The sequence below is a fragment of the Oncorhynchus gorbuscha genome, linkage group LG24, assembly GCF_021184085.1.
Source record: "Oncorhynchus gorbuscha isolate QuinsamMale2020 ecotype Even-year linkage group LG24, OgorEven_v1.0, whole genome shotgun sequence".
In the NCBI taxonomy this organism is placed as follows: Eukaryota; Metazoa; Chordata; class Actinopteri; order Salmoniformes; family Salmonidae; genus Oncorhynchus; species Oncorhynchus gorbuscha.
In genome coordinates, this window is record NC_060196.1 from 330,384 (window position 1) to 356,122 (window position 25,739).

General features: G+C 44.4%; 1 protein-coding gene across 1 annotated transcript; it reads right to left on the reverse strand.

Moving 5' to 3' along the window:
• Positions 1-25,739, reverse strand: LOC124013247 (von Willebrand factor A domain-containing protein 7-like). The gene is made up of 15 exons (XM_046327507.1): positions 25,734-25,739; positions 25,489-25,625; positions 23,790-23,934; positions 18,239-18,332; positions 14,957-15,088; positions 14,518-14,704; positions 13,766-13,935; positions 13,509-13,621; positions 12,283-12,399; positions 11,874-12,062; positions 10,529-10,661; positions 6,046-6,198; positions 4,966-5,058; positions 290-557; positions 1-119 (listed from the first exon to the last, which is right to left on the reverse strand). Exons 1-14 carry the CDS (start codon positions 25,737-25,739, stop codon positions 370-372), a joined length of 1,857 nt encoding a protein of 618 aa, XP_046183463.1. The 3' UTR covers positions 1-119; positions 290-369.

A 25,739-nucleotide genomic window follows, 5' to 3' on the forward strand; every position in this document is an offset into this window, starting at 1 on the left:
CCTGCCAAGTCTCGGTCGTTTCTGGCACTGATTTTGTAGCTGCCTCCAGTGGCGTCGGTCATGACGGTGAAGGGAAGGGTGAAGGGTTTACCAGGCTCCATGCTTCTGTCCACCACGGCCTGAGAAGACAAGAAGAACACGAAAGAGGAATTGTTGAGGAGCTGTTGTGAGGTCCACTTTTGAAAATGTCTATGACCATGGTTTTTGTCTAACACTATCCCAACATGCAGTATAGACAGACTCCTTCACCATTTACAAATGAAAGGCGATTTTTTCAATGTAAACTTACCTTGATGGTAACCTTGGAGACAGACATCTGAGTGGTGGACTGTCTCTGGAACACGGTGGAGGAGACCACATCTGTCCCGTTCAGCAGCACCACAAACTCCCCGCAGGGACCTTGGTTACCGTAACTAGGAACTTCCCGTTGCCCATGTCTTCCAGGGCCCCGCCTACGACCTCTGACCCTGACACTGTCACCAAGGCAACGTTGGTCACCTTGACAGAGGCTGGGCCCTTTCTGCCCAACACCGATACCAACAACATGGCAGGCATGCCTGGGAGGAGAGGAGGAACGGAGGGAAAGCGAGAGGAGGAAGAGTATAAGGATAGGGAGATAAAAGAGGAAGAGAGAGAAGAGGAAACAGGAAACATGCTCTTGAAGGGTGTGGCTATGTAACTGTTCTAGGGTCAGATACATTATGACAAATTATAATTAATTACATTTTATGACTGATTATAGGGAGTAATGATGTTTTGTGACTGATAAGTAGTCATGATGTTTTGTAACCGATTAAAGGTAGTAATGACATTTTGTAACCGATTATAGATAGTAATGACATTTTGTAACTGATTATAGATAGTAATGAGATTTTGTGACTGATTATAGGTAGTCTAATGAATATTTTGTGTCTGATTATAGGTAGTAATGACATTTTGTGTCTGATTATAGGTAGTAATGACATTTTGTAACATTTTGTGATGATTATAGGTAGTCATGACTGATTATTAGTAATAATTTTGTGTCTGATTATAGGTAGTAATGACATTTTGTAACCGATTAAAGGTAGTAATGACATTTTTTGATTGACTGATTGTAACTGATTATAGGTAGTAATGACGTTTTGTGACTGATTGTAAGTAGTAATGACGTTTTGTAACCGATTATAAGTAGTAATGACGTTTTGTGACTGATTATATAAAGGATTATAAGTAGTCTGACTGATTTATAAGGTAACAAGGGATCCCTGCATGACCACAATTGCACAATCGAGGCAGCATGGGATCATAGGAAATACACTAACACATGCTTTTTAAATACAAAACATGAATCATGAAAAACAACCACTTTGTTCAGTACAGTTCCTCAACCAACAATCTGAGTCGCCCGAAGGGCACCAATGCATCCATCTGTACAGTGTTCTGAAGATTGAAGGAAGGAATTTCAAGAGTTATCAAGAGCAGGTCATACAGCACCTGTGATATGTCTATAAACGAACAGGATCCAATGTTTTGACCTACAATACATCAAAAGGACCAGCCTACCTTCGGAAAGAGAAAGCAGTGAACACAGAACTTGTGGCCCCGTGGTAAAACCTTGTGGCCCCCGTGGTAAAACCTTGTGGCCCCGTGGTAAAACCTTGTGGCCCCGTGGTAAAACCTTGTGGCCCCCGTGGTAAAACCTTGTGGGTAAAACCTTGTGGCCCCGTGGTAAAACCTTGTGGCCCCGTGGTAAAACCTTGTGGCCCCCGTGGTAAAACCGTGGTAAAACCTTGTGCGCTCTGGTATAACTGCATCTAATGGCTTTAACACACACACAAACATCTGCCCCCCCAAAAAAGCCTGTCCTGCTCCTACCCTGACTTTTCCTAAATGTACATTTACATTTAAGTCATTTAGCAGACACTCTTATGTATTTTACACACATTTAGAGCCTTTCTATCTGTTTTTTCACTCTTATTCCGAACTTCATCCGCCAAAACAACCCATAACGTTGGTACCAAGCCAGGCACTAACACGTCTCTCTCTCCTAACTGAATGAATGACCAATGGATGAATGGGTGATAATTGTTCACCCTGCTTCACAATTGAACTTAAATTAGTCCTAGCTGAATGATGAGGGTGAATAAGTTGATGTAATTTAGAAAACAATAGTTGAATGATGAGTTTGTGTTATGCCTATTTATCAGCAGAAAATAATTTGACCACGTGCCTTGGGTGTGGACACCATTCTCTTTTAAGTTTTACTTTGTAAAAAGAAACTGTTATGGGGCTGTTTTATATTACTAATCAACTGTATTGTAAGGGAAATGAAGACATGCTACATGTTGCAGTAGGCCTTTAGAATAATGCTAAACATATATATCCTTGACTCTTTCATGAGAAGCAATTGATGCCAGCCTACTGAATGAATGAATGTAGGGCAATAACTGTGCACCTTACTTCACAATTGAATGTAAATTAGGCCGTAACTGACTGGTAAGAAGGGTGAAGAGGTTGGTTTAATTTAATAGTGCAGAAGAGTTGATTTAAAAAATATATATATTTCACCTTTATTTAACCAGGTAGGCAAGTTGAGAACAAGTTCTCATTTACAATTGCGACCTGGCCAAGATAAAGCAAAGCAGTTCGACACATACAACAACACAGAGTTACACATGGAGTAAAACAAACATACAGTCAATAATACAGTAGAAAAAGTATTCTATATACAATGTGAGCAAATTAGGTGAGATAAGGGAGGTAAAGGCAAAAAAAGGCCATGGTGGAGAAGTAAATACAATATAGCAAGTAAAACACTGGAATTGTAGATTTGCAGTGGAAGAATGTGCAAAGTAGAAATATAAATAATGGGGTGCAAAGGAGCAAAATAAATAAATAAATAAATACAGTAGGGGATGAGGTAGTTGTTTGGGCTAAATTATAGATGGGCTATGTACAGGTGCAGTAATCTGTGAGCTGCTATGACAGTTGGTGCTTAAAGCTAGTGAGAGAGATAGGTGTTGTCACGAGTCCGACCGAGGGTGTTTCCCCTTCCCGGGGGGGTGGAGCTCTGCGGTCGTCGTCACCGGCCTATTAGCTGCCACTGATTGTTTTTCCTCCCCTCCTTGTATGTTTAGTGGTAGCACCTATTCATGTTTAATTAGTTTGTCTTTATTAGACAGCCGGCCCGCCTGGTTGTTGTGCGGGATTATTTCTATGTAACCTTCGGCTCTGTTGTAGAGGTACGTGTTAGTGCCTAGTCGTGATTTTTTTCCATTGTACTTTTTGATTCCCTGTGTTTGGGAACGTAACTTTTGTGAGCACCCTGTGGTGCGTTGGTGCTATTAAAAGACGCACAGCATTGAACTCTGTCTCCTGCATTTGACTCCACACCCACGACACCCGGAGCATTACAGGTGTTTCCAGTTTCAGAGATTTTTGTTGTTTGTTCCAGTCACTGGCAGCAGAGTACTGGAAGGAGAGGCGGTCAAAGGAGGAATTGGCTTGGGGTGACCAGTGAGATATACCTGCTGGAGCGTGTGCTACAGGTGGGTGCTGCTCTGGTGACCAGCAAGCTGAGATAAGGGGGGACTGTACCTAGCAGGGTCTTGTAGATGACCTGGAGCCAGTGGGTTTGGAGACGAGTATGAAGCGAGGGCCAGCCCACTAGAGCGTACAGGTCGCAGTGATGGGTAGTATATGGGCTTTGGTGACAAAACGGATTGCACTGTGATAGACTGCATCCAATTTGTTGACGTAAGTTTGGCAGCATGAGCGAAGGATGCTTTGTTGCTTTGTTGCATAAGAAGCCAATTCTAGATTTAACTTTGGATTAGAGATGTTTGTTGTGAGCCTAGAAGGAGAGTTTACAGTCTAACCAGACACCTAGGTATTTGTAGTTGTCCACATATTTTAAGTCAGAGTTGTCCATAGTAGTGATGCTGGACGGGCGGGCAGGTGCAGTCAGCGATTGGTTGAAGAGCATGCATTTAGTTTTACTTGACAGATTACAATCACACAAAGGTATGTATCTCTTCCATATACAGATAGCCAAACACCAAATACTATATTACACTCATATGATTGTTATTGTTAGTATTATTATTATTATATAATTATAACATTTTCTATTCTATTTTATTTAATGCAATAGGTTGGTGTGGATGCACTCGACCAGATGGCAAGACTGTACTCTGTAAAAGGAGGTACTATCCGCTGGCCAGTTGAGGTGTTCTACAACGTGCTCGACATGACTGCTATCAACGCGCACGTGTTGTGCAAACAATGCCTGGACAAGACAGTCAGCGAGAGAGATTTCATCATGGATCTGGCACGTGTGCTTCGTGGAGAACGACATGAACGCTAAGTAGGAAGCTACAGCCGCCTAGCAGGCTTCCAAGGCCGCAGCGTGTCCTGCTCTCTCTCTTCCCCAAGCACCCCAGCTCCCACTGGGAGAAAGAAGACACTGTCAAGGCTGCAGCATGTCCTGCTCTCTCTCTTCCCCAAGCACCCCAGCTCCCACTGGGAAAAAGAAGACACTGTCAAGGCCGCAGCGTGTCCTGCTCTCTCTCTTCCCCAAGCACCCCAGCTCCCACTGGGAAAAAGAAGACACTGTCAAGGCCGCAGCGTGTCCTGCTCTCTCTCTTCCCCAAGCACCCCAGCTCCCACTGGGAAAAAGAGGACACTGCCAAGGCCGCAGCGTGTCCTGCTCTCCCTCTTCCCCAAGCACCCCAGCTCCCACTGGGAAAAAGAAGACACTGTCAAGGCTGCATTTATATGCTGAAAGGCCAGGCGGTGCTGAAAGGCCAGGCGGTGCTGAAAGGCCAGGCGGTGCTGAAAGGCCAGGCGGTTCTAGTGTTTTAAGTCGCAGCTGCATTCAAGTAGAATATGTCGCCACGACATCGCCATAGTAAAATGATGATTGACAGATTAGCTGCTTGATATGGTAATGATGATGATTAAGATGATGTTGTAGTGTTTTACCTGCTTGTGGACGGCCAGAGATGAGGGCGTATCCTGGGTGAGGTCCCTCGAAAGTCTCCACAAAGTCATAAATGAAGGCAATGGTACTCTGACCTGGAGACAAACACACAGACGCTTGAACACACATCGACCTGGTCTCACAATGTTGTATTATTCTGGAAGTAAATCCCAGACTCTCCATTTAGTGTTATATGTTATGTTTCATGTGTTATGCATTCATTTGAGGATGTCCATCATCCATTTCGGATGATATGTTACAAATTGCAATTGGTACAATACGTTACGAATTGTAAATATGTTTCGAATTTGGGAAACAAACAATACATTGACAGAAAACATAGTGCTTTACTTTCTCTCGTACATTAAAGGCCCGGGGAAGAGTCACAGGGGAGATGAGAAGAATGTGTCTATTTGAAAGCTATTTAAAAATGTTGTAGCTTGTAACATTTTTTTGTTTTTTGTTTATGTAACTCTCATGCTAGAAAAGGTTGGTGACCCCTGGATTAGGGTTAAGGTTAGGAGTTAGGTCAAATAGCTAAGGTTAGGGTTAGGGGAAGAGTTAGTTAAAAGGGTTAAGGTTCGGGTTAGGTTTAGCTAACATGCTAAGTAATTGCAAAGTTGCTAATTAGCGAAAATGCTAAAGTTTTCCATGGTGAGATTTGAACAAGTAACCTTTGGGTTGTTAGACAATTTCCATTATACTCCCACCTATCGACCCTCTTTTTGTTTTTGCCTTAAGAAACCTTCTGTCTTATGTAACCACACCAAACATAACATATCATACTAACTTGAGTTTCCAAGATGTACTTTTACTATGTTACATCTTGTCTATGAGACCAGGCTGCAGACAGACACAATGAGTGAGGGCTGTATTCTCTCCCTTCTCTATATGGCTCTTCCAGACCTGGGGTCAAATTGTTAAATCGTTTTGACATGGTTTTAAATAGTATTTTAAAGTATTCGAAATGATTTCAAACAGTTTTTGAACCCAGACCTGGGTACTGTATGTATCATGGCTGCATTCACATGAGCGTAACACACATAATTAAACAGGATATGCATATCTCTATGGTAACTCACCAGTGACCTTCAGTGTGTAGGGCTGGTTGGAGTTCATGCTGATTTCCCATAATCCTGTCTGTTTGTTGGAGGCCAGACGGACCCGGAAGAGGTTGCCCACCGTCTGGACAGTCCCCAGTTCCCCGTTGGCCTCATTCTGTTTCTGGGTCACACCTGTAGGGGCAAGGAGGGTGAAATGGGATTATTGCAGGATGCCAGTCAAACATACCTGGCCACACCTGGTGGAACACATTCAAGCATGGTTGTCTCACACACAGGGGTGTAAAGTACTTAAGTAAGTAGTTCTTTGGGGGGTATCTGTACTTTACTTTACTATTTATATTTTTGATAACTTTTACTTTTACTCCACTACATTCCTAAAATAAATAATGTACTTTTTACTCCATACGTTTTCCCTGCAGTTAAAAGTACTCGTTACATTTAGAATGCTCAAGCAGGACAGAATTATGGCACCTATCAATATTATGCTTTGCCATCCCTACTGCCTGTGATCTGGCGGACTCAACTTAGTGTTGGGGTGTGTCCCTGTCTGTCCGTCTGGTTTGCTTAATATCAGGAATTTGATGTATAGCATTTACTTTTACTTTGTACTTTAACTCAAGTATGACTACTGATGACTTTGTCTCCTACTGTCCTTAAGTACATTTAAAACCAGATACTTTTAGACTATTACTCAAGTTTACTGGATAACTTTCACTTTTAATTGAGTCATTTTTTCCACCACTGCTCACACATCCCCATCACACCGGCTGGCTATAGGGCAGCAACCAAGATTCTCCACTTCTGACCTTAGATCAGTGTCCAGAGGAAACGTCATCCTACTCTGTGAGGTGAACACTTACCTAAAACCTTACCTTAGATCTGTCTATGTGTTTAAGGTTCTTACGTGCAGGGTTCATCAAGGTGAAGGTGAGTGTCTTTCCAGTGATGTTTGAGGTTCTTACCTGCAGGGTTCTTCAGGGTGAAGGTGAGGGACTATCCAGTGATGTTTGAGGTTCTTACCTGCAGGGTTCTTCAGGGTGAAGGTGAGGGACTTTCCAGTGATGTTTGAGGTTCTTACCTGCAGGGATCTTCAGGGTGAAGGTGAGGGACTTTCCAGTGATGTTTGAGGTTCTTACCTGCAGGGTTCTTCAGGGTGAAGGTGAGGGACTATCCAGTGATGTTTGAGGTTCTTACCTGCAGGGATCTTCAGGGTGAAGGTGAGGGACTTTCCAGTGATGTTTGAGGTTCTTACCTGCAGGGTTCTTCAGGGTGAAGGTGAGGGACTATCCAGTGATGTTTGAGGTTCTTACCTGCAGGGTTCTTCAGGGTGAAGGTGAGGACTTTCCAGTGATGTTTGAGGTTCTTACCTGCAGGGTTCTTCAGGGTGAACCCTGGTCAGACCAAGCTGACTCTACACTCCAAGACTGCTTCCAGCACGTGGACTGGGACATGTTTCGTATTGCGTCAGATGGGAATATTGGCGAATACGCTGATTCGGTGTGCGTGTTCATTAGAACGTGCGTCGAAGATGTCGTTCCCATAGCAACGATAAAAACATTCCCTAACCAGAAACCGTGGATTGATGGCAGCATTCGCGTGAAACTGAAAGCGCGAACCACTGCTTTTAATCAGGGCAAGGTGTCTGGCAACATGACTGAATACAAACAGTGCAGCTATTCCCTCCGTAAGGCTATCAAACAAGCTAAGCGTCAGTACAGAGACAAAGTGGAATCTCAATTCAATGGCTCAGACACAAGAGGCATGTGGCAGGGTCTACAGTCAATCACGGACTACAAGATGAAATCCAGCCCAGTCACGGACCAGGATGTCTTGCTCCCAGGCAGACTAAATAACTTTTGCCCGCTTTGAGGACAATACAGTGCCACTGACACGGCCTGCAACGGAAACATGCAGTCTCTCCTTCACTGCAGCCGAGGTGAGTAAGACATTTAAACGTGTTAACCCTCGCAAGGCTGCAGGCCCAGACGGCATCCCCAGCCGCGCCCTCCGAGCATGCGCAGACCAGCTGGCCGTGTGTTTTACGGACATATTCAATCAATCCCTATACCAGTCTGCTGTTCCCACATGCTTCAAGAGGGCCACCATTGTTCCTGTTCCCAAGAAAGCGAAGGTAACTGAGCTAAACGACTACCGCCCCGTAGCACTCACTTCCGTCATCATGAAGTGCTTTGAGAGACTAGTCAAGGACCATATCACCTCCACCCTACCTGACACCCTAGACCCACTCCAATATGCTTACCGCCCAAATAGGTCCACAGACGATGCAATCTCAACCACACTGCACACTGCCCTAACCCACCTGGACAAGAGGAATACCTATGTGAGAATGCTGTTCATCGACTACAGCTCGGCATTCAACACCATAGTACCCTCCAAGCTCGTCATCAAGCTCGAGACCCTGGGTCTCGACCCCGCCCTGTGCAACTGGGTACTGGACTTCCTGACGGGCCGCCCCCAGGTGGTGAGGGTAGGCAACAACATCTCCTCCCCGCTGATCCTCAACACGGGGGCCCCACAAGGGTGCGTTCTGAGCCCTCTCCTGTACTCCCTGTTCACCCACGACTGCGTGGCCACGCACGCCTCCAACTCAATCATCAAGTTTGCGGACGACACAACAGTGGTAGGCTTGATTACCAACAACGACGAGACGGCCTACAGGGAGGAGGTGAGGGCCCTTGGAGTGTGGTGTCAGGAAAATAACCTCACACTCAACGTCAACAAAACTAAGGAGATGATTGTGGACTTCAGGAAACAGCAGAGGGAACACCCCCTATCCACATCGATGGAACAGTAGTGGAGAGGGTAGCTAGTTTTAAGTTCCTCGGCATACACATCACAGACAAACTGAATTGGTCCACTCACACTGACAGCGTCGTGAAGAAGGCGCAGCAGCGCCTATTCAACCTCAGGAGGCTGAAGAAATTCGGCTTGTCACCAAAAGCACTCACAAACTTCTACAGATGCACAATCGAGAGCATCCTGGCGGGCTGTATCACCGCCTGGTACGGCAACTGCTCCGCCCTCAACCGTAAGGCTCTCCAGAGGGTAGTGAGGACTGCACAACGCATCACCGGGGCAAACTACCTGCCCTCCAGGACACCTACACCACCCGTTGTTACAGGAAGGCCATAAAGATCATCAAGGACATCAACCACCCGAACCACTGCCTGTTCACCCCGCTATCATCCAGAAGGCGAGGTCAGTACAGGTGCATCAAAGCTGGGACCGAGAGACTGAAAAACAGCTTCTATCTCAAGGCCATCAGACTGTTAAATAGCCACCACTAACATTGAGTGGCTGCTGCCAACACACTGTCATTGACACTGACCCAACTCCAGCCATTTTAATAATGGAAATTGATGGGAAATGATGTAAATATATCACTAGCCACTTTAAACAATGCTACCTTATATAATGTTACTTACCCTACATTATTCATCTCATATGCATATGTATATACTGCACTCTACAACATCGACTGCATCCTTATGTAACACATGTATCACTAGCCACTTTAACTATGCCACTTTGTTTACTTTGTCTACACACTCATCTCATATGTATATACTGTACTCGATACCATCTACTGTATGCTGCTCTGTACCATCACTCATTCATATATCCTTATGTACATGTTCCTTATCCCTTACACTGTGTATAAGACAGTAGTTTTGGAATTGTTAGTTAGATTACTTGTTGGTTATCACTGCATTGTCGGAACTAGAAGCACAAGCATTTCGCTACACTCGCATTAACATCTGCTAACCATGTGTATGTGACAAATAAAATTGGATTTGATTTGATTTGAAGGTGAGGGACTATCCAGTGATGTTTGAGGTTCTTACCTGCAGGGTTCTTCAGGGTGAAGGTGAGGACTTTCCAGTGATGCTTGAGGTTCTTACCTGCAGGGTTCTTCAGGGTGAAGGTGAGGGACTATCCAGTGATGTTTGAGGTTCTTACCTGCAGGGTTCTTCAGGGTGAAGGTGAGGGACTATCAGTGATGTTTGAGGTTCTTACCTGCAGGGTTCTTCAGGGTGAAGGTGAGGGACTTTCCAGTGATGTTTGAGGTTCTTACCTGCAGGGTTCTTCAGGGTGAAGGTGAGGGACTATCCAGTGATGTTTGAGGTTCTTACCTGCAGGGTTCTTCAGGGTGAAGTTGAGGACTTTCCAGTGATGTTTGAGGTTCTTACCTGCAGGGTTCTTCAGGGTGAAGGTGAGGGACTATCCAGTGATGTTTGAGGTTCTTACCTGCAGGGTTCTTCAGGGTGAAGGTGAGGGACTATCCAGTGATGTTTGAGGTTCTTACCTGCAGGGTTCTTCAGGGTGAAGGTGAGGGACTTTCCAGTGATGTTTGAGGTTCTTACCTGCAGGGTTCTTCAGGGTGAAGGTGAGGGACTATCCAGTGATGTTTGAGGTTCTTACCTGCAGGGTTCTTCAGGGTGAAGGTGAGGGACTATCCAGTGATGTTTGAGGTTCTTACCTGCAGGGTTCTTCAGGGTGAAGGTGAGGGACTTTCCAGTGATGTAGATGGTGATGTTGTTCAGAGACTCGTCCAGCAGGAAGGAGAATGTCTCAGCTCTGCCTGGGTTCCTCGCTCGCTGTAGGACTATCACCTGAGGAGGAGGAGAAATGGACAGAATGAGAAAGGGAGAAAGTGGAAGTGACATAAATAGTTACCTACTGTTTTTATTTAATGTAATTTATTTAACCTTTTTGAACCTTTATTTAACTAGGAAAATCAGTTAAGAACAAATTATTATTTACATTGACGGCCTACCAAGAAGCAAAAGCCCTCCTGTGGGACGGGGGCTGGGATTACTGGTTTTGTCATGCTATGTTAATTTATGTTATGCTGCAGTATGCTATGTTATGCTACGCTATGTTATTTTATGTTATGTTACATTATGCTATGTTATTTTATGTTATTTTATGTTATGCTTTGTTATTTTATGTTATGCTACAGTGTTCTATATTATGCTATGCTATGTTATTTTATGTTATTTTATGTTATGCTGTGTTATTTTATGATATGCTATGTTATTTTATGTTATGCTACAGTGTTCTATGTTATGCTATGTTATTTTATGTTATGCTACGGTGTTCTATGTTATGTTATGCTATGTTATTTTATGTTATGCTACAGTGTTCTATGTTATGTTATGCTATGTTAGTTTATGTTATGCTACAGTGTTCTATGTTATGTTATGCTATGCTATGTTATTTTATGTTAGTTTATGTTATGCTACAGTGTTCTATGTTATGTTATGCTATGTTATTTTATGTTATGCTGTGTTATTTTATGTTTATGTTATGCTACGGTGTTCTATGTTATGTTATGCTATGTTAGTTTATGTTATGCTACAGTGTTCTATGTTATGTTATGCTATGCTATGTTATTTTATGTTAGTTTATGTTATGCTTCAGTGTTCTATGTTATGTTATGCTATGTTATTTTATGTTATGCTATGTTATTTTATGTTATGCTACGGTGTTCTATGTTATGTTATGCTATGTTATTTTATGTTATGCTACAGTGTTCTATGTTATGTTATGCTATGTTATTTTATGTTATGCTACAGTATGCTATGCTATGTTATGCTGTTATTCTATGTTATTTTATGATATGCTGTGTTATTTTATGTTATGCTACAGTGTTCTATGTTATGCTATGCTATGTTATGCTATGATATTATGTTATGTTATTTTGACATGCCAAGGCATTTGTAAAGTTCATTAAGCATATATTTGTTTTTCATTCATCAAGTTTTGATTGATTTTAAATAAAAAACTGATCCAAAACAAAATGGCCACCAGTGTCGACTCACCAGAGCGGAGGTGGAGGAGTCGATGATGACGTCAGTGGCCTGGGGCAGATTTTCCTTGGTGACTCCAATGGCCTGACCACCAGACGCCAGCGCCAGGTCCTTGTAGGTCTCGAATGTAGCTTCGCTGGACTCTACTCCACGCCTCCTCCTTCTAGCACCAGCACCATCACCAGTCATGAAGAAAGACACCTGGAGAGACACATAGGTGTGTTTGAGAGAGGTCGGGTGGTTTGCCTGGTCGTATTCATTCGGCACCAAACGAAGAAAGAAAGAAAAAAGGCAATGACTACTTGTCCAATAAGAATTGCGCATTTTGCTGCGTTTTGGTACTGTGTGGCCTAATGAATAGAACCCTGAACTGCAGGAAATGTTTTCTTCTAAAACAGGAAGTGTTTGAGGAAGTGCTCACGGTTGACTTGGTGCTCCTGATCAGGGCCACGATCGTTTCCTTTAATTCAATGTCCTTGGCAACGGCATCTGTGAAAACATAGATGTTGGACGACGCAGGAGCACCGGTCAGCGCCAACTAGAGAGAGAGTTATCAAAATCCAGAAAAGAGCTGTTAAATTCAACAACCACCTAAAAGGAACGATTCCCAAACCTTCCATAACAAAGCCATCACCTACAGAGAGATGAACCTGGAGAAGAGTCCCCTAAGCAAGCTGGTCCTGGGGCTCTGTTCACAAACACAAACAGACCCCACAGAGTCCCAGGACAGCAACACAATTAGACCCAACCAAATCATGAGAAAACAACAAGATAATTACTTGACACAATGGAAAGAATTAACAGAAAAACACAGCAAACTAGAATGCCATTTGGCCCTAAACAGAGAGTGCACAGTGGTAGAATAACTGAACACTGTGACTGGCCCTAAACAGAGAGTGCACAGTGGTAGAATAACTGAACACTGTGACTGACACAAATTTAAGGAAAGCTTTGACTATGTACAGACTCAGTGAGCATAGCCTTGCTATTGAGAAAGGTTGCCGTAGGCAGACCTGGCTCAAGAGAAGACCAGCTTTGTAAACACTGCCCACAAAATGAGGTGGAAACTGAGCTGCACTTCCTAACCTCCTGCCAAATATATGACCATATTAGAGACACACATTTCCCTCCGATTACACAGATCCACAAAGAATTCTGAAAAAAATCATATTTTGATCAACTCCTGTATCTACTGGGTGAAATACCACAGTGTGACATCACAGCAGCAAGATTTGTGACTTGTTGCCACAAGAAAAGGACAACCAGTGAAGAACAAACACCATTGTATATACAACCCATATTTATTTAGATTTATTTTCCCTTTTGTACTTTAACTATTTGCACATCGTTACAACACATAATATGACGTCTGAAATGTCTTTCCTCTTTTGGAACTTGTGTGAGTGTCACATCTACTGTTCACTTTTTATTGTTTGTTTCACTTTTTTATCCAATGTAAACATATGTTTCCCGTGCCAATAAAGCCCCTTGAATTGAATTGAAATGAGAGAGAGAGAGAGAGAGAGAGAGAGAGAGAGAGAGAGAGAGAGAGAGAGATTTTGTGTCTTTATTTATTGTCAGGTGCACTATAGAGAAAGGGATTATATCTGAAACCTGATTGGAAGATTGTCATGCAAATCACTGTACCTGGAGCCCTGATAGGCACATCTCAGGGAGGTCTCCACCTCCTTCAGCCGTGAGGTTAGCGATCTCTGCTTTCATAACATTAGGGTTTGTCGTTTTTATCAGGGGTCCAAACTCTAAACACACACACAAGCACACACTGATCACTAACCACTTCCTGACTTAAAAACACATCACACAGGCATTTCGGTGAATGCCAGAGTTTGTCAGTGATGTTTTACTAAGGAGAATGCTTGGTGGAGTGTAAAAGCCAGCCTTACCTGGATCGTTGAATGGGACCAGGATGTACTGGGATGGCTCATCCTGTGTTCCTTTCTTGCTGTCGATGATCTCATAGACGACTCTCTTGGCTTCAAGGATGTCATTACTCATGCTCCCCGTGGTGTCGATCACAAAAACAACCACTGACGAACGCGCTATGCCCATGAAGCTGTGGGAGAGAGAGAGAGAGAGAGATTAAGAGAGAGATTGTGAGTAACTTCAACATGGGTAATTCCCTCTACCCCTCTCCTCCCCTTCACCCCCCTCTACCCCCCCTCTCTTCCCCCTCACCCCCTCTCCTCCCCTTCACCCCCTCTACCCCTCTCTTCCCCTTCACCCCCTCTCCTCCCCTTCACCCTCCTCTACCCCTCTCCTCTCCTTCACCCTCCTCTACCCCTCTCCTCCCCTTCACCCTCCTCTACCCCTCTCCTCCCCTTCACCCTCCTCTACCCCTCTCCCCCTTCACCCTCCTCTACCCCTCTCCTCTCCTTCACCCTCCTCTACCCCTCTCTTCCCCTTCACCCCCTCTCCTCCCCCTTCACCCTCCTCTACCCATCTCCTCTCCTTCACACTCATCTACCCCTCTCCTCCCCTTCACCCTCCTCTACCCCTCTCCTGACCCTTCACCCTCCTCTACCCCCTCCTCCCCTTCACCCTCCTCTACCCCTCTCCTCCCCTTCACCCCCTCTCCTCCCCTTCACCCTCCTCTACCCCTCTCCTCCCCTTCACCCTCCTCTACCCCGCTCCGTACCGTAGGTAGTTGTTGTCACCGGCGGCGCCCCGGATGTCATCCAGCAGCTGGAGGGTTGCGGTTGTTGCCACGGTGACAGCAGCGGTGTGCAGGGCCACGTTGTCAGAGCGACGCTCATCCTTGCTGATGCCCCCGCGAGGAGCCTTGGAGCTGGTTAGGTCAGCTGCACCGCCATGACTACACTTACCTGGGGGAGGAGAGGTGATGATGGGTGTTATTTAGAGAGTGTGTGGGTATGTGGGGAAGGTAGTGTGTGTGTGTGTGTGTGTGTGTGTGTGTGTGTGTGTGTGTGTGTGTGTGTGTGTGTGTGTGTGTGTGTGTGTGTGTGTGTGTGTGTGTGTGTGTGTGTGTGTGTGTGTGTGTGTGTGTGTGTGTGTGTGTGTGTGTGTGTGTGTGTGTGTGTGTGTGTGTGTGTGTGTGTGTGTGTGTGTGTGTGTACCTTTAGGCTTAGCTGAGGACAAGATCCCCATGTACCCAGAGGTGAGTTTCTTCTCATTAAGGATGTTAGGCAGGATGGAGTTGGAACAGAACCCTCCATTGGCACAGTCACTGCAGGTCGGGGTTTTAACATCTACAAAACCAAAACACAACTTTCAAGGGTGGTTCTTGAATCACGGTGGCATAGACAAAGAGCAGATGTATTTTTATATGAATGCATTTGGGTACATCTTGCCATGAGGTCATCAAGCCATTAAACAGGAATGTCTAGTGATGTGATTAATGATTTTGCTCACAGTGTTATTTCCCTTCATTTAAATTGACTAACAGCAAGTGACACATTGGATTGAGACACACCAAATGATTCACAGAATCCTCAAATGTATGACATCATGATGGGGTGTGATTAGCTAATCATTTTCTTTAACATAACCCCTCCCCAGATAACCCTTGGGAAGGGGGTTTACCTAGGCAGTTGTACAACTGAAGGCATTCAACTGAAATGAATCTTCCACATTTAACCCAACCCTCTGAGTCAGAGAGGTGCGGAGGGCTGCCTTAATCGACGTCCACGTCTTCGGGGCCCGGGGAACAGTGGGTTAACTGCCTTGCTCAGGGGTAGAATGACAGATTTTTACCTTGTCAGCTCGGGGATTCAACCCTGCAACCTTTTGGTTACTGGCCCAAGGCTCTAACCACTAGGCTCGAATGCTCAAGGTCATTGTATATCTTTTCATCTGTGATTTTCAAGGGGGTAACACAAATGACATAAAACTGAGGGACACATTATCTTCATAGTAAAATAAGTATTTTATTCAACTTTGTTTTTATAAAATCTATACAATATATGAAATACTTTTGTGCACTGTCATTCAAAATAATTGAAAGATATCTCTAAAATCCCCAAATGTGTCACTACACCTCTACACATCACCAGTGAGACAAGCCAATATGCTAGCCCCAGTAGTTTCTACAACAAATACAAATACACTACAAGACCAAAAGTATGTGGACATGTGTTTGTCTCATTCCAAAATCATGGTCATTAATATGGAGTTGGTCCCCCCTCTTCTGCTTTCACATCCTCCACTCTTCTGGGAAGGCATTCTACTAGATTTTTGAATATTGCTGTGGGACTTCCATTCAGCCACAAGAGCATTAGTGAGGTCGGGCACTGATGTTGGGCGTTTAGGCCTGGCTCGCAGTCGGCGTTACAATTCATCCCAAAGATGTTCGATGGGGTTGAGGTCAGGGCTCTGCGCAGGCCTGTCAAGTTCTTCCACACCGATTTCAATAAACCATTTCTCTATGGACCTCGCTTTGTGCATGGGGTCATTGTCAAGCTGATACAGGAAAGGACCTTCCCCAAACTGTTGAAACAAACTCAGAGGTACTGAATCGTCTAGAATGTCATTGTGTGCTGTAACCTTAAGATTTCCCTTCACTGGAACTAAGGGGCCCAAACCATGAAAAACAGCCCCAGACCATTATTCCTCCTCCAGCAAACTTTACAGTTGGCACTATGCACTGAGGCAGGTAGCGTTCTCCTGGCATCTGCCAAACCCATATTAGTCCATCAGACAGCCAGATGATGAAGAGTGATTCATCTCTCCAGAGAATGCATTTTGACTGCTCCAGAGTCCCATGGTGGCCAGCTTTACAACACTCTTGGCATTGTACATGGTGATCTTAGGCTTGTGTGAGGCTGCTCGTCTATGGAACCCCATTTCATGAAGCTCCCTACGAAAAGTTATTGTGCAGTTGTGCTCCCAGAGGCAGTTTGGAACTCGGTAGTGGGTGTTGCATCTGAGGACATACGATTTTTACGAGCTTCAGCACTCGGGCGGTCCCATTCTGTGAGCTTGTGTGGCCTAAAAGTGTGCATTGTTGCTCCTAAACATTTCCACTTCACAATAACTGCTCTTACAGTTATCCGGGTAGCTCTAGCGGGGCAGAAAATATGTTGGAAAGATGGCATCCTATGACGGTGCCACGTTCAAAGTCAGTGAAGTCTTCAGTAAGGCAGAGTCACAAGAGGAAATCACTTTAAATACACATTAAGGCACGAGATTGTGACATGGCCATTTCAGAAAGGCCCGATCAAAGAAACTATTATATACTGCCAATGTTTGTCTATGGAGATTGCATGGCGGTGTGCTCGACTTTATACACCTGTCAGCAACAGGTGTGGGTGAAACAGCCAAATCAACTAATTTAAAGGGGTGTCAACATACTTTTGTAGATATAGTGTGGATATGTTGTAGTACAAAAGACTTTCATTTGGTATATTTTTTTGCATTTACATTTTTAAAAAAAAATTACGTTTTTGTATTTCTCCCCCTTTTTTCTCCCCAAATTCCTGATATCCAATTGCGTTCCAATTACATTCTTGTCTCATCGCTGCAACTCCCCAATGGGCTCGGGAGAGGCGAAGGTCGAGTCATGTGTCTTCAGATTTATCTCTTTATCTCGTCTCCTGTTTTTATCTGCTATCGGTCTTTTTCTTCACATTCCATACCACTCTCCTTCCTTCCTTCCTTCCTTCCTTCCTTCCTTCCTTCCTTCCTTCCTTCCTTCCTTCCTTCCTTCCTTCCTTCCTTCCTTCCTTCCTTCCTTCCTTCCTTCCTTCCTTCCATCCTTGCCTACCACCCTCATTCCTTCCCTTCCCTATAACCTTTCCTCCTTCCTTCCCTGCTCTACCACCCTCCCTCCCTCCTTCCCTGCTCTACCACACTCCCTCCCTCCTTCCCTGCCCTACCACCCTCCATCCTTCCCTGCCCTACCACCCTCCCTCCTTCCTTCCTTCCCTGCCCAATCTCCCTCCCTCCCTCCCTCCTTCTCTCCCCTACCACCTTCCCTCCCTCCCTGCCCTACCACCCTCCCCCTCCCTCCCTCCCTCCTGCCCTCCCTCCCTCCCTCCCTCCCTGCCCTACCACCCTCCCTCCTTCCTTCCCTGCCCAACCTCCCTCCCTCCTTCCTTCCCTCCCCTACCACCCTCCCTCCCTCCCTGCCCTACCACTCTCCCTCTCCTTCCCTGCCCAACCTCCCTCCCTCCTTCCTTCCTTCCTTCCTTCCTTCCTTCCTTCCTTCCTTCCTTCCTTCCTTCCTTCCTTCCTTCCTTCCTTCCCTCCCCTACCACTCTCTCTCCTTCCCTGCCCTACCACCCTCTCTTCTTCCCTGCCCTACCACCCTCTCTCCTTCCCTGCCCTACCACCCTCCCTCCCTCCAGTTGGATCCCATGCCTAGCTGTCCTCGTTGCTGCATTAACTCAAGCCCTCCCTACCTGCCAGGTTTTCCAGTGGGAGATCGGGGCGGATCAGGTTGGCGTAGGGTTCAGTGTATCCCAGATCCACCCAGTTACTGTGGCTGTAGAAGTCCTGACAAAACACAAGCATGTATTATATACCAAGTCTGTGTCTGTGGGAAAGCCATCTATCTAATTCCCTATTACAGACACCTCAAGACAGAAGTTAAGTTGGTTCAGATGGTAACACTTGAGCCAAGGTGAAATGAAATGAGAGATGAAATGAGAGATGAGATGTGTTAAATGATGAGATGTTTTCTCCCCCTCTTCTCCCTCTACCCTTTAATTCCTTATGTTTTTTATTCATTTTCATTTTATTTATCCTTTATTTTATCAGGAGTCATACTGAGACCAATGTCACTTTTACAGATCAGCCCTAAATTACAGAAATGACAGAAAATCCACACATCAAAAACAGTGGCGCATCTTTTACTGGAGATGGGGGGACATGTCCCTCCCACATTCTGAAATTATATTTTGTCCCCCCCAGTTCACAAGAATGTGATACAAAAACGTGGAAAAGGTGTACTTTAGGACCATGCGGACACCATGCGGACACCAATATGATACCCCCCACTTCTAAAACCACTTCTATATGCTCCCCTAAATCAAAAACATGGTCATAAAAATAACACATTCATCAGTAATAAGGTCCTCAATCAGCTTTCTGAATTGACCTAGAGGCACCAAAACATCACATTTAAGAACATTTAGAGAAAAACGAAAGGCTGATTAACCTAACTCAGTAGAGACCAAAGGAATTTCCATCCCTGAGACCGGGTGTGGTAACTCGTATGTCTAAAGTTTAGTAACAATGTTTATAAATGAAATCAAAGCAATGTATCAACATATGTGACATCAAAGAGGCCAAGCCAACTTCCTGGTAGAGAATGCTGTGCTGAACACCGGTAATAAAGCGCAGTGTGTTGTGACAAACTGCATCTAATGGCTTTAATGAGGTGGCATCTACATTCATATAGATGATGTCACTATAGTCTAGGACCGTTAGGAACATCAGTTCAATAATCTGCATTAGCACGGCCTGCGAGACATAAACATATGTTTTGTTTTTACCCCCAATTTCGTGGTATCCAATTGGTAGTTACAGTCTTGTCCCATCGCTGAAAATCCTTTACAGACTCGGGAGAGGCAAATATTAAGAGCCGTGTGTCCTCCGAAACACGACCCAGCCAAGCTGCACTGCTTCTTGACACAATGCCCGCTTAACCAGTAAGCCGGCCGTACCAATGTGTTGGAGGAAACACCATACACCTGGCGACCGTGTCAGCATGCATGCGCCCGGGATGCCACAGGAGTTGCTAGAGTGTGATGGGACAAGGAAATCTCGGCCTACCAAACCCTCTCCTAACCCGGACAATGCTGGGCCAATTGTGCGCCGCCTCATGGGTCTCCCAGTCACAGCCAGCTGTGACACAGCCTGGGATTGAACTTGGGTCTGTAGTGACACCTCAAGCACTGTGATGCAGTGCCTTAGACTGCTGCGCCATTCGAGAGGCTGAGGCAAATTAATTTTAACAAACAATTGGTCCCTCAAAAAATGCTTCCCCCGATGTGGCCCTTCAAGCCAAAAAGCTTGCCCACCCCTGTACTAGAGTCTATTGAAGGACCGTCTCCATTTTGCCCCACGAGACTCGTCTAAAGTCGGTACCCTCAATGTACCAACTTCTGTTTGTAGCGTCTGAACCATTTGGGCTACAAACAAACGTGACCCCACGTGTCACGGGACTCGTTACCGGTTAAAATAAATAATGTCAGTCTGGAGGTAGTTTTGTGCATACCCCCCAAAAAAGGGGTTTAATATGCATAAAAAAAATACATATTTCCTGAACTTTCTTATATCTTCTAGATGTAAGATAGACACTTCAATCGACCCCTGCGGGACCCCTTTCCTAATATCCAGGAAACCTGAGTAGGTATACATTAAGTGGTTTTGAAAGCAGTTCCATGCAGCCTGTTCACGACCAGTTGAGGAAAGCGTCTGAATGAGCAGTGACTGATCAAAAGGATCAAAAGCCTTTGACAGGTCGATGACAGAGAGCAGCACAGTGTTTTATCCATACAATTAACCACATCATTTAGAACCATGGATGGAGCAGAGATAGTGCTACGACCTGGTCTACAACCTGACCGATGTACATTTAGAACCATGGATGCAGCAGAGATAGTGCTACGACCTGGTCTACAACCTGACCGATGTACATTTAGAACCATGGATGCAGCAGAGATAGTGCTACGACCTGGTCTACAACCTGACCGATGTACATTTAGAACCATGGATGCAGCGGAGATAGTGCTACGACCTGGTCTACAACCTGACCGATGTACATTTAGAACCATGGATGCAGCGGAGATAGTGCTACGACCTGGTCTACAACCTGACCGATGTACATTTAGAACCATGGATGCAGCAGAGATAGTGCTACGACCTGGTCTACAACCTGACCGATGTACATTTAGAACCATGGATGCAGCGGAGATAGTGCTACGACCTGGTCTACAACCTGACCGATGTACATTTAGAACCATGGATGCAGCGGAGATAGTGCTACGACCTGGTCTACAACCTGACCGATGTACATTTAGAACCATGGATGCAGCAGAGATAGTGCTACGACCTGGTCTACAACCTGACCGATGTACATTTAGAACCATGGATGCAGCAGAGATAGTGCTACGACCTGGTCTACAACCTGACCGATGTACATTTAGAACCATGGATGCAGCGGAGATAGTGCTACGACCTGGTCTACAACCTGACCGATGTACATTTCAAAGATAAGAAATATCTTAGCTTAAGAATGAATCAAGGATTCTAATATTTTTAGCTAGTCAAGAACATTTAGAGATAGGGTGATTCATTATTTAGGTCACAAGGGTCATCACTTTTGTGAAAGGGGAGCACATGGGCCACCTTCTAAACCTTGGGGATAGTATCATATATAATCTTTCAATTTTAACCTTTATTTAACCAGGCAAGTCAGTTAAGAACAAATTCTTATTTAGAATGACAACCTATCCCGGCCAAACCCGGACGACGCTGCGCCAATTGTGAGCCGCCCTATGGGACTACCAATCATGGCCGGATTGTGATACAAGCTGGAATCAAACCAGGGTCTGTAGTGACACCTGTAGAACTGAGATGCAGTGCCTTAGACCGCTGCACCACTCGGGAGTCCATCAGATTAAAAATATTGGTTATTCATTCAACAATCAGGGGGGCAGAGAGCTGCAGCCAAAATTGGATTAAGCATATCAGCCCCAGTGGATTATTTGACATGAATCTTAAGCAAGGCATCTAGCATATCACAGTGAACTGTTGCCATGACAACCAAAAATTCACTAGAAGTTGACGGGTTAACAGTCAAGTCAGCTAGAGGCAGGAAGAGGGAAAGGCAGTCGATTGATTGACCAGCAAAATAAAAAGCCAGCCGAGATAAAATGATGATAAAGAAGCTCCACGTGTCCCAGTGTTCTCCGTTATGATGACAGAGTCAGATAGAACTTGCTTAGGCAGGAAAGAAGAGGAATTTGTACGCTTCAGTACATTTACTGTTTTCCCCCCAAAAATGTAGGATCACCAGCAGAGTCAGAGATAGAGCTTAAAAAGCTTTCTTAACATAGATTGTACGTCTCTTACTCAGTTGTCTGAAAGATTGCCAGACAACTACACAGTCAGTTTTCCTTGCTTTGGTCCAGGCCGGATTTCTCATCTAAATGAGCTCAGATAGTTCAGAAGAAAACCAAGGGTTAGATTTATCTTGCTGGCTGTCTTCCAGTCTGTGTGGCGCTATCAGATGCAGGTCTAAAGAAGTTTATCTCAGGTCTGCAACTCCTGATCTTACATCCCTTGATTCTTGAAAGTGTTGGACTCCCACTCTCTCTCTCTCTCTCTCTCTCTCTCTCTCTCTCTCTCTCTCTCTCTCTCTCTCTCTCTCTCTCTCTCTCTCTCTCTCTCTCTGCTCCTGTAAATTGCTCTGGATAAGAGTGTAAATGGTGTAAATTTGACCTTTTATCCTGGATACTGAAATGAAACAATGAACATATATTACATTTGGTATGGTTACATGAGTCAGAAGTTTACTTAAGGCAACAATGAACATATATTACATTTGGTATGGTTACATGAGTCAGAAGTTTACTTAAGGCAACAATGAACATATATTACATTTGGTATGGTTACATGAGTCAGAAGTTTACTTAAGGCAACAATGAACATATATTACATTTGGTATGGTTACATGAGTCAGAAGTTTACTTAAGGCAACAATGAACAGAGAGAGTGGTTGGCCGGGCATATAACGCAAACATCTAGCCACCCAAATATTGTGCGTTCGAATCTCATCACGGACAATTTTAGCATTTTTGCTAATCAGCAACTTTTGAACTACTTACTACTTTGTAGCTACTTTGCAACTACTTAGCATGTTAGCTAACCTAATAACCCTAACCTTAACCCTTTTAGCTAACCCTTCCCTTATCCATGACCCTTACCTTAACCCTTTGACATAACTCCTAACCTTAACCCTAACCTTAACCCTAACCCCTAACCCTAACCTCTAGCCTAGCTAACATTAGCCTACTAGCTAACGTTAGCAATAACACATTGAAATTCGTAACATATCATATGAATTGTAATTTGTAACACATCATACCAAATGGATGAAGGACATCCACAAATTCATAAATAACATATGAAACATAATATATCATGCTAAAAGGACTGTATACAATGTATCCTGCAGATATACATTTCATAAGAATGAAACATTTATGGCAATTTTATGGTATAGTTTTCTCTTTATTCAACCAGTCTGTCAATCATAGAATATTTCATAACCCTTAACACCCCCCTCCCCCTCTCTGTCCTCTTACCTGTAGTGTGTACAGTCCTCTCCCCAGTGTCTCTCCTCTTACCTGTAGTGTGTGTAGTACTCTCCCCAGTGTCTCTCTAGCTACCTGTACTGTGTACAGTCCTCTCCCCAGTGTCTCTCTAGTTACCTGTAGTGTGTACAGTCCTCTCCCCAGTGTCTTTCTAGCTACCTGTACTGTGTACAGTCCTCTCCCCAGTGTCTCTCTAGTTACCTGTAGTGTGTACAGTCCTCTCCCCAGTGTCTTTCTAGCTACCTGTACTGTGTACAGTCCTCTCCCCAGTGTCTCTCTAGCTACCTGGACTGTGTACAGTCCTCTCCCAAAGTGTCTCTCTAGCTACCTGTACTGTGTAAAGTACTGTCCCCAGTGTCTCTCTAGCTACCTGTAGTGTGTATAGTTCTCTCCCCAGTGTCTCTCTAGCTACCTGGACTGTGTACAGTCCTCTCCCAAAGTGTCTCTCTAGCTACCTGTACTGTGTAAAGTACTGTCCCCAGTGTCTCTCTAGCTACCTGTAGTGTGTATAGTTCTCTCCCCAGTGTCTCTCTAGCTACCGGAAATGTTTGCATATCCCCTCATTCACCCCCCTCTCTCCTCTTACCTGTAGTGTATGTAGTACTCTCCCCAGTGTCTCTCCTCTTACCTGTAGTGTGTGTAGTACTCTCCCCAGTGTCTCTCTGGCAGCCAGGAAGTTCTCCTTTTGTACGTTGGCCTTGATGCTGGCCACCCCATCAGTTATAAGGCGCCGGCCCAGAGCAAACGCCTCAGAGTTAAAATGATGGGCTGGGCTGTTATAATAAAGATTATGATCAATTGCTTTTATATAGAAAATGGCTGTAGGAGTGATATATCAAATGTTCACTTGGGCTGGCACAATAATGACAATGATGAGTTATTTAAATAGTTTTCAGGACCCTGTATTTCAAAGATAATTCGTAAACATCCAAATAACTTCACATATCTTCATTGTAAAGAGTTTAAAACGCTATTTCCCATGCTTGTTCAATAAACCATAAACAATACATGAACATGCACCTGTTGAACGGTCGTTAAGACACTAACAGCTTACAGACGGTAATCAATTAAGGTCACAGTTATGAAAACTTAGGACACTAAAGAGGCCTTTCTACTGACTCTGAAAAACACCAAAAGAAAGATACCCAGGGTCCCTGCTCATCTGCGTGAACGAACCTCATTCTCTGTCAATGGAACACCAACCTGTTGACATAATAAGGGAACCTCATTCTCTATCAATGGAGCACCAACCTGTTGACATAATAAGGGAAGCTCATTCTCTATCAATGGAGCACCAACCTGTTGACATGCTCATTCTCTATCAATGGAGCACCAACCTGTTGACATAATAAGGGAACCTCATTCTCTATCAATGGAGCACCAACCTGTTGACATAATAAGGGAAGCTCATTCTCTATCAATGGAGCACCAACCTGTTGACATAATAAGTTAACCTCATTCTCTATCAATGGAGCACCAACCTGTTGACATAATAAGTTAACCTCATTCTCTATCAATGGAGCACCAACCTGTTGACATAATAAGGGAACCTCATTCTCTATCAATGGAGCACCAACCTGTTGACATAATAAGTTAACCTCATTCTCTATCAATGGAGCACCAACCTGTTGACATAATAAGTTAACCTCATTCTCTATCAATGGAGCACCAACCTGTTGACATAATAAGGGAACCTCATTCTCTATCAATGGAGCACCAACCTGTTGACATAATAAGGGAAGCTCATTCTCTATCAATGGAGCACCAACCTGTTGACAGGAAGCTCATTCTCTATCAATGGAGCACCAACCTGTTGACATAGTAAGTTAACCTCGTTCTCTATGGAGACCAACCTGTTGACATAGTAAGTTAACCTCGTTCTCTATCAATGGAGACCAACCTGTTGACATAATAAGGGAACCTCATTCTCTATCAATGGAGACCAACCTGTTGACATAATAAGGGAACCTCATTCTCTATCAATGGAGACCAACCTGTTGACATAGTAAGTTAACCTCGTTCTCTATCAATGGAGACCAACCTGTTGACATAATAAGGGAAGCTCATTCTCTATCAATGGAGCACCAACCTGTTGACATAATAAGGGAAGCTCATTCTCTATCAATGGAGCACCAACCTGTTGACATGATAAGTTAACCTCATTCTCTATCAATGGAGCACCAACCTGTTGACATGATAAGTTAACCTCATTCTCTATCAATGGAGACCAACCTGTTGACATAATAAGGGAACCTCATTCTCTATCAATGGAGCACCAACCTTTTGACATAATAAGTTAACCTCATTCTCTATCAATGGAGACCAACCTGTTGACAAAGTCTCTGTCCACCTGTCCGTTCTGTATGTAGATCTCATTCAGGGCAGATTTGAACTTAGCTGCTGACACTTCACCTGTTGCTTTGGGTCCCAGGCAGGCCTGGACCAGCTCCTCAGCAGAGTTACCCTACAGGTAAAGGTCATAGGTCAAAGGGTAGAGGTTAGAAATCAGCCAATCAGAATTGAGGGAAGGGTAGACAAAGATAATCACATTTAGATAAAAGAAAATCTTAACACTCAT

Coding starts and splice junctions, on each gene's coding strand:
- LOC124013247 (XM_046327507.1), bottom strand. Junction 18,333..23,789: donor GAGTACTACACACACTACAG/GTAAGAGGAGAG, acceptor GTGTTTTGTCAG/GACTTCTACAGCCACAGTAA. Junction 5,059..6,045: donor CTACACACTGAAGGTCACTG/GTGAGTTACCAT, acceptor GTTTGTCTCCAG/GTCAGAGTACCATTGCCTTC.